General features: G+C 35.0%; 1 protein-coding gene across 1 annotated transcript; it reads left to right on the top strand.

Annotated features, from left to right (window-relative positions):
• The first annotated feature begins 6465 nt into the window (after positions 1 to 6465).
• LOC127546429 (olfactory receptor 1N1-like) lies at positions 6466 to 7416 on the top strand. The gene has a single exon (XM_051973546.1). It carries the CDS (start codon positions 6469 to 6471, stop codon positions 7414 to 7416), a length of 948 nt encoding a protein of 315 aa, XP_051829506.1. The 5' UTR covers positions 6466 to 6468.
• Positions 7417 to 10148: the final 2732 nt, after the last annotated feature.

The raw sequence follows: 10148 nt of genomic DNA, 5'->3' as shown, positions 1-10148 counted from the left end.
ATATTTAAATTTTCTTTTTCTTCCAATTTATCAGTTTAATAGATGTGAGGGTGAACTTTACAGGTATCCTAATTTGTGTTGATTCCATGTAGTGTTTAATTCCATTTGTGTTTGTCTGTAGCTGAAAGTTTTGATAATATACTCTATGATTGTAAAATCTTGTGTTCCAAATTTTTCTCCCTCCTTTTCCCCATCCTCTCCCCGTGACAGCAAATAATCCAATATATATTGAACATGTGCGTTTCTTCTATACATATTTCCACATTTATCATGTTGTACTAGAAAAACCAGTTTAAAATGTAATGGGCTGAGGCTCGAGTTGATGCACTGAAGTCCCAAGCACGTGAGGCTAAATAGTAATTGGACCATACTCTATTAATATATATGCTTGGAGAAAGAATGGCCCCCGCCCACTCTTTGTGCAAGTCCTGATATGTTGTATAGGAAATGACGATTTTGGTGTGTGGAGGTGGGGAGGAGGGAAGAAGTGGGGGGAAGAAGGAAGCAAAAAGAGAAACTGCTTGCTGGCTTCTTGGAGCAGCTGCTCACATTGATATCATGATCCCCCTTCACCTCCGATTCCCCTTGACCTTCAATCCTTCTTCACCTCTACTGAGAATAAAGATTGAAGATTTTCCCTTAACCTGAATTCCTGTCTCAGGCTGATTTTAAAATATGCAGTCATCACATTTATGTAGTCATCAATTAAAAAAAAAACAATAAAGAGGAAGAAAACAATAACAAAAAAGATGAAAATTCTATGTTGTGATCCACATTGTCTCCACAGTCCCTGTTTCCCTGCATCCCATTCCAACATTTATCATTTTTTCCCCCGTCATCTTAGCCAATCTTAAAGGTATGTTGTGGTACCTCTCAGAATTGTCTCAATTTTCACTTCTCTGATCAATAGTGATTTAGAGCACCTTTTCATATGAGTAGAAATGGTTTCAATTTCTTCATTTGAAAATTGTCTGGTGTATTGAACTATCTGTCAGCTAGAGAAGACGATGGGGGAATGAGGGGAAAATTTGGAACAAAAGGTTATGCAAAGGTCAATGTTGGAAAAATTACCCATGAATATGCTTTGTAAATAAAAAGCATTAATAAAAATAAATAAATAAAAATTGTCTGTTCATATCCTTTGACCATTTATCAATGAGAGAATGGCTTCTATTCTTATAAATTTGAGTCAATTCTCTATATATTTTAGAAATGAAGCTTTTATCAAAACCCTTGGAAGTAAAAATTCTTTCCCAGTTTTCTGCTTCCCTTCTAATCTTGGCTGCATTGGCTTTGTTTGTATAAAAACTTTTAAATTTAAGATCATTGAAATTATCCATTTTGTACTTTATAATATACTCTAGTTCTTCTTTGGCCATATATTCCTTCCTTCTTCACAGATCTAAGAAGTTCTCCTAATCAAACAGCTTTGAAATAGTTAAGAATTGTGATCAGAGTATAACCAACCATGATTCCAGAGAACTAATAATAAAATATATTAACTATCTCCTGATATAAAGACGAATAACTCAGAGCATAGAATGAGATATATAAATTTTTGGACATGGCCAATAAGGAAATTTATTTTGCTTAATAATGTATGTTTGTAACAAAGGTTTTTTTTTTTTTTACATTCTCAATGAGGATGGGCAATTATTGTTTTGAAGGAGAGAAGCCAGATTTTTGCTGATTGAAAAAAATATATAATTTTTTAAAAAGGCAATGTTTGAGGACAGAGCCAATATGGTACAGCAAAGGCAGGAATTCACCAAACCTCTCCCCCAAACTATTAGAAATTCCCCTAAATAATGACTCTAAACAAAGTTTAGAGTATCAGGATGCCTGACAAGATGGAATAGAACATTTTCCATCCAATGATAACTTAGAAGGTCAGCAGAAAAGGTCTGTGGTACCAGGGTTTGAATCAACTATGCAATATGGATGCAGTTGGTGCCGGCACAGCTCTGGCTTCAGCCCTGGCCCCAACCTCAGGCCAAAAAAACATGAACTGATCTAGGGACCTCTGATTCAATAACAATACTAAACCTCTCAGCTCAGAGTTATTGAAGAGGACTTGGAAGATCAGCAGAAAATCATCAACAGGATGAGAGTCTCCTATGCAATCACAGCACAGACTACACAATGCAGCCCAACCCCACTACCAGAAAAGCAGGAATACTGATATGGACCTCTGAATCATTAACAGCCTTGCTGATTTTTAGAAGGGAAATATTTCATTGGAAAAACAACTGGCCTGAAAAATAGGTAGAGGAGAGATAATTTAAAAATTATTAGTATGACTGAAATCATGATCAAAAAAAGAACCTGGCCATAATCTTTCAAGAAATATAGAGGAAAACTATTCTGAAAACTAGAACCAGAGGGTAAAATAGAAATTAAAAGAATCTATGTATCACCTCCTGAAAGAGATCCCAAAATGGAGACTTCCAGGAAGAGTATAGCCAAATACTGAAACTTCCAGGTCAAAGAGAAAATATTGCAAGCACCCAGTAATTGAAGCCAAGTCAGAATAACACAAGATTTAGCACCTTCTATAATAAAGGACTGGAGGGCTTAGAATATGATGGAATATGATATTCCAGAGAGCAATGGAGGTAGGATTACATTAAAAAATCAACTACCCAGCAAAAAATGAGTATAATCCTTCAGGGAAAAAGGTGGATAGTCAGTGAAATTGAGGATTTTTAAATATTCATGATGAAAAAAAAAACAGAGCTGAATAGAAAATTTAATTTTCAAATACAGGTCTCAAAAGAAGCATAAGGAAGTAATCAGGAAATTATGTCATAAGGTTTACCTGTTTATATTCCTACAAGAGAGGATAATACTTGTAACTCATTAGAACTTTCTTATTATTATGTCAGTTAGAAAGAGTATTTATCGCAGAGGGCACAGGTGTGAATTTAATATGAAGGAGTAATATCTAAAAAATGAAACTAAGGAATGAGAGAGAAATTTATTGGGAGAAAGGGAAAGGGGGAAGTAGAATGATGTAAATTGTTTGCCATAAAAGAGGCAAAAAAGGCTTTTATGTGGAAAAGAAGAGAGGAGAAGAGAATGAGTAAGTGAACCTTATTCTCATCAGAAGTGGCTCAAAGAGAAATAACATGCAAACTCCATATGGAGTATCTTACCCTAAAAGAAAGTGGGAGGGGAATGGGATATGAGAAGGGAGGAGGATGAAAAAAGAGATGACATATTGGGGGAGGGAGTGGTCAATTACAAAACATTTTTGAGAAGAAACAGGGTAAGGTAAGAACATAATAAATGGGGGGAAATACAGTTAGCAATAGTAAGTGTAAAAGAATTTTGAAGCAAGTTTCTCTCATAAGGCCTCGTTTCTCAAACATAGAGGAAACAGTCAAATTTATAAAAAATAAGAATCATGCCCAATTGATAAATGATCAAAAGATAAGATCTGTGCCCATTGGACTATAAAGTTAACAACATCACTATTTGGTACAAATCCAAAAAGAGATTTATTATGTACAAACATATTTATAGTAGCCTTCTTTTCAGGGCAGAAAGTTGGAAATTTAGGGGATGTCCATTTGGGGAATGCCTGAATAAATTGTGGTATGTGATTATGATAGAATGTTATTGATGATTGGAAATGATGAGCAGGATGCTCTAAAAAATCCCGGAAAATCTTCCACGAACTCAAAGTGAAATCTACTGTGTACAAAGTAATAGCAATGTTCTGGGATGATCAATTGTAAACGCCTTTGCTATTCTCAGAATTACAATGATCCACAACTACTCTGAAGGACTTATGATGAAAAATCCTATACATAGCCAGAGAAGGAATTTATTGAAACATTCTCTCTCTCTCTCTCTCTTGCTCTCTCTCTTTCTCTCTCTGTTTCTCTTTCTCACTGTCTCTGCTTTGTCTCTCTTTTCTAACTATTTTTCTTGAGGGTTTTTTTTTTTAAAGTGGGAGATCTGTTTTCTTTTACAATATGACTTTTATGGAAATGTTTTACTTCACTTCACATGTGGTTACTTAATGGAGCTTGAAGTGAGATAAAGGAGGGAAGTCGAAAATATTAAATAAATAAAACAAATTAAAATGCAGTGTTAAATGAAAGGACTTTAAGTTCCAAACTGAGGCATTTGTATTTTGTTCTGGAGGAAATAGAGTGTCTGAAGAATTTTGAGGTGATATATACAGATGTATATTTTTGAAAACAATTATAGATTATAATATACAAGTTGTAATATGGAGATAAAGATACTTTCTCTTCCAACTGAAAACCAATGAAATTTATAACTTAAAAAGGATCATGGAGCTTATTTTGCCCAATTTCTTGTACAAATAGCTAATGCATTCTTTCTATAAGACCAACTACAAATGATCATCTAGCTTCTACTTTAAAATTTTCCATGATGGAAAACTCAATATTTTGTGAAGTACTTATTTAATTTTTAAATAAACATCAATGTGTCAACATTAAGTCATAATTCACTCATCATCATTTATGACTACAATGCTTCATGTCTGGGAAGGTATAGAGGGTTTCTGATCCATGTTGCTAAAAGTTCTCTTAGGATAAAATCCCAGGTTGTTTCAAATATTGGTAATAAAGTATCATTAGCTTCTCTATCCATTTATAGATGTAGTGGCCATAATTTCAGGCACCAATATGTCAAGAGATAGATACCCTTTCCCTCTCCCCAAACTCAGATGAGCACAGAGACTAGTGTGATTGGGTGCTAAAATGGGACATTTTATTTGTGCCTCTAATAATGAGTCATGGGGATTAGTCTCCAGGGATTTATGAAACTGGTAAATACTCTTGCCACAACTACCAATCAGTTTCTTTTGTTCCTAGTAAACTGCTTACTTGGAAGTCTTCTAGGAATCTTTCTGTCTCCTTTGCTTCAAAGCATAACGATTTCAAGGTTCTTAAGTCATATTTTTCTGATGAATTTCTCTTTATCCAAAGGAGATAAGTGGTGGCAGAAGAGATGGAATTTTTGGTGAAGATATCTGAGATCAGTAAAGAGCAGTCAGGTAAAGGATAGGAAAATGGGGATGGAAAAGTACACAGGGAGGCAAACTTATTTATAAGAATTAAAACATCTAGACAATGGGATGAGATACCTTAGGAAAATAATCAATGTAAGGTGCAGGTTTGACCATTCCCAGTTCCAAATCTTAGGGGTTTCTTCTTGCTTTGTGATTAAACAAAAAATCCTTAGTCTGGCATTGAAAGCTCCCTTTTAAGGATAAGGACAGAGATTGTCCTTCTCAACTCTGCTGATGTCATGAGACTATATCAGATAATCAGGATCTGAAAAAAACCTGACAAGCTAGAATATCAGGTTGAATTCAATACATTTCCACTGGAATATTGCAGTTTTACATTTGGGTTGAGAAAATCAATTTCACATCTAGTTTTACAAAAAAAATCTAGGGGACTTTATGAACTACTAGTTGGATAATGTATCATTAGTATGATGTAGCAGTTTAAAAAGGGAACTCAATATTGTGTTGCATTAACAACAGTTTGATTGCTGGGAATGAGGTGATACCCTCTCCTCTGAGTAGTGTTCTCAGTTCTGAATGCAACAAAATAGGAAAGACATTGATAAACTAAGGAACAATCAGGGAATGGTAAACAGAATTGTCAAGGGCCAGCAATTTAGGCCCTATTAAACTGGGAAGGGAGGAAAGGCAAACTAATTTCATAAGCTCCTATTATGTGCCAGGCATGTAGTAAGTGCTTTTATAAATATGATTTAATTTGATCCTCATAACAATCCTGTGGGATAGGTGCTACTACTAAGTTCATTTTACAGGTAAGGAAATTGACGGAGTCAAAGAGTTTATATGACTTGTTTGGGTCATGTGGCAAGTTCAAAAGAGAATAGTTTTAAATTCGGATCTTCCTTCCCAGTGTTCCAACCACTGGACCACTTAGCATACTAGGGCTGACTGATGAAACTAGGAATTTTAACCTGAAGAAGAAAATATTTGGCAGGTAGTAGGGGTGGGGGTTGGAGATGAAAGTAGATGTGATAGCTATTTTTGAGGACTATTGTCCAGAAAAAAAACATTATCCTCTTCCTGTGTGATCCTAACTGCTATTTCAGAGATAATGAATAGGAGTTGCTAATAAGAAAATATATCATTGATATTCTGAAAACTTTCTATCCATTAGACTTCTCTGCAAGTGGAATGGGCTTCCTCAGGAGCTAGAAGGCTCTCCCGCTCATTCCCCCCATTGCTGGTATTCCAACAGAGATTTGATGACTCCTTATCAGGTATGTTTTGCTGACCAAAAGTAAATAAAGAAATAAAGTCTCTGAAAATCAGGTGTTTCATTATTCCATCCAACATACTTAGAAATGAATGTTGATTGCTTGAAATACAACTTAATGTACTCAAGGAACTGTTCATTTATTTTCTTTAGGTCTTTCATTGCTTTCAGATGTGTCAATAACATGGGACAGGGAAATGAGTCTACTATCTCTGTATTCTTCCTTCGGGGGATTTCCCCTCAGCCAGAGCACCAGCAGATTCTTTTTGGAGTCTTTCTATTCATGTATCTGGTGACCATTATTGGAAACCTGCTCATCTTCCTGGCCATTATCTCTGAGGCTCGTCTCCACACCCCCATGTACTTTTTCCTTGCCTGCCTCTCTTTAGCTGATATTGGCTTATCTTCTACCACTGTCCTGAAGATGCTAGTGAATATGTATACCCAATGTCACACTATTTCCTACATAGGGTGCCTAACACAGCTATATTTTTTCCTGACTTTTGGTGATCTAGACAGCTTTTTGCTGGCTGTGATGGCATATGACCGGTATGTAGCCATCTGTCGCCCTCTCCACTATACCACAGCCATGAGTCCCAGGCTCTGTGTCCTTCTTGTGTGTGTGTCTTGGATTCTCACTAATCTTGTTGCCCTGACTCACACACTCCTTATGGCCCATCTCTCTTTCTGTGTGATAGGGGAAGTGTCTCAATTTTTCTGTGATATTGGCCCCCTCCTGAAGCTATCCTGTTCTGACACTCATATAAATGAATTGATGGTTTTTGCTGTTGGTGGCCCAGTTATGACAATCCCTTTCTTATGTATTGTGGCATCCTACATCCACATTGTCTCAGCCATCCTCAGGATCCCCTCAGGGAGTGGGGGAAGACACAAGGCCTTCTCTACTTGCGGCTCCCACCTCTCTGTAGTTTGTGTATTTTATGGAACAGTTTTGAGCGCTTATTTCTGTCCCACATCAGTATACTCTACTGAGGAGACAGCATCATCTGTGGTCTACACAGTAGTCACTCCAATGCTGAACCCTTTTTTGTATAGCCTGAGGAATCGGGATATGAAGGCTGCCCTCGTAAGTCTTCTAAGAGGTAGGCTACTTGTCTCCCAGGCTCAGTAATCCATGTCTTAGCCTTCATCTCTCAAAACACAACACACACAACACACACACACACACACACATACACACACTCACACACTCACACACACACTAAGTATATTTACTTAATGTCAAACATCAAAACAAGTGGTTCAATATGATTTACAAGTTTTTTATGTTTTCAATCATTCATTTTAATTAACATGTCAAAACTTTTCCTCATATGCTCCTTAAATCTCCACCAGTATTTGTAGTCCATTCTTTGTTCTTTACCTTTCTTCTTCCATCATCAGAATAAGTGTGTAATCTGCCCTTTTGGCTCTCTTGATTTCACTTTGCATTTTTTTGTAAATAGTCTTTCCAAATTTCTTTATATTCCTCATATATGTCAGTTTTAATTAAATTATTATATCACATTATATGAAGACATTACAGTTTATTTAATTATTATTCTATTTCTGGATGTTAATGTTCCTTCCTGGAGCAGACAAATTTCTCTTTAATGCTACTATACAAATATTTGAAATGATGAATTTTTGAAGAATGTTTTTGATAACCCTTTCAAGTGCATCCCTTAAATGAAATTATTGGCTCAAAACATATAGTTGTTTCTGTAACTTTTAATGAGAACTGCCCAACTGCTCTAATTTTTTACTACTTGGCAATTCCTTCAGCAATAAATGTCGGCATGTATTTCTATACAATCCCTAATGCAAGAAATTTCATTGCTTTTAAATATTTTCATTAATTTGTTGAATGTGGTACCTCATAGTTATTATGATTGGTGTCTATTGTTTTTTATTAAGTAAACATTTTATTGTGTTTATGCCTTTTGAAAAGAATCTATTAATATTCCTTGTCCATATATTCATTATAGTCTAGAAGTTACTTATGTAAAATTTCAACACACACATATATATATTTAGATGCTATGTTTTCATATCATAAATATTTGCATTTTGTGTATTTATTTTCATTATTCTTTTTCTTATGTTAAGATTTTATTTTAATGTACTCAAGCCTGTCTTACCTTTTTTAATTTGACTTTTTATTGAATAGAAAAAAAAATTTCCCCTCTATTATGAAAATTATATTATGTTATTTTCTCTCATAGTCTTCTCCATTATTCTATCATCTAGTTGGAATTTTCTGAAATATTTGATGAGTTATAGCTGTACATTAATTTTTATCCAAATTGCTGATCATTACTGATGCTAAGTGAAATGAGCAGAACCAGGAGATCATTATACACTTCGACAACGATATTGTATGAGGACATATTTTGATGGAAGTGGATTTCTTTGACAAAGAGACCTGAGTTTCAATTGATAAATGACGGACAAAAGCAGCTACACCCAAAGAAAGAACACTGGGAAACGAATGAGAACTATCTGCATTTTTGTTTTTCTTCCCGGGTTATTTATACCTTCTGAATCCAATTCTCCCTATGCAACAAGAGAACTGTTCGGTTCTGCAAACATATATTGTATCTAGGATATACTGCAACATATCCAACATATAAAAGACTGCTTGCCATCTAGGGGAGGGCGTGGAGGAAGGGAGGGAAAAAAAATCGGAACAGAAATGAGTGTCAATATAAAGTAATTATTAAATAAAAATTAAAAAAAAACAAATTGCTGCTCATTTCCCCCAATTTATTGAGTTCGACATGGATTCCAATTCAAAATGTTTTAATTAAGTGATTAATTCTTTATTCAAATTTTATGCTCTTCATGGGTATAAAATCCTAAACTTTTGTATACATTTTATTTGAGAACTGGCATGCTTATTCTGTTCCACTAATTTATTTGATATATAACACAGAGTTTTGATGATAAATTCTTTATTACATGTTTTAATATTTGGGACTATAAAACCATCATTATCAGCTTTCCTTTTTTTCAGCTGAGCTCTTGTTTTCTTGCCCATCCGTTTTTTCACATAAATTTTATCATGATTTTAACTAGTTCCACAAAGAATCCCTTGGTATTCTGGTTTGCCTAGGTTATTTGCCTATGCTATAAAAATGTCCAATTTATCAAAATATGTTTGACTTGTTTACACTTCCATAAATTGAGATTCTTATCTCCTTCCCAACTTTGCCTCACCCCAAAAAGAGTTATATAAAAGGTTAGAGTACATTTACTGAATAGAAACAAATAAAATATATAATACAGAATCTTCCAAGTGGATGAGCCATGCCCTTTTCTGCAACATCTTCAATGGCTCTTGCAGGGGAAGGGGAAACAATACACTCAAGCATCTTGGTAAACAAAAACGAAAATAAAAACAAAAACAAAACTTTTATCTTCCCCCTGTTCCTTATGATAGTGGCATGAGGTGATTCTTCATTCACAAATCATCAAATTTTTTATTAAGTGCTTATTATGTGCTAGGTATTACAGATACAAAGACAAAGACAAAATGCATACAAGGACTTAGAATTTTCATATGTAGTCCCTTACAACAAAGCAAATGGCCACACCAGTTGAAAATGAAAGACAACTTCCATCTCAGTATCTTTCTTCAACTCTCCCATGTAGCAAGAAACTTTCCCTTCTTGAGCTTCCTATGAAGAATCAGTGGTGAGCCACAATTTCACCATGTGAGCAGTGTGGCAGGTGTGAGCACATAACAAAGGAGACATATTTTGTCTAAGTGACTCTGAGACTGAGACTTGAGCAACTTCTTCTGTTTTGCCTCTTTCCAGCGTATAAGTATATTATCATTGATCTTGAATCTGAGAGGATGAA

Source organism: Antechinus flavipes, chromosome 2 (genome assembly GCF_016432865.1).
Source record: "Antechinus flavipes isolate AdamAnt ecotype Samford, QLD, Australia chromosome 2, AdamAnt_v2, whole genome shotgun sequence".
Lineage (NCBI taxonomy): Eukaryota > Metazoa > Chordata > Mammalia > Dasyuromorphia > Dasyuridae > Antechinus > Antechinus flavipes.
The sequence above is the reverse complement of the archived record's forward strand: the minus strand, read 5'-3'. Positions and strand labels throughout refer to the sequence as shown.

Coding starts and splice junctions, on each gene's coding strand:
- LOC127546429 (XM_051973546.1), top strand. CDS start 6,469: ATGGGACAGGGAAATGAGTCTACTATCTCTGTATTCTTCCTTCGGGGG.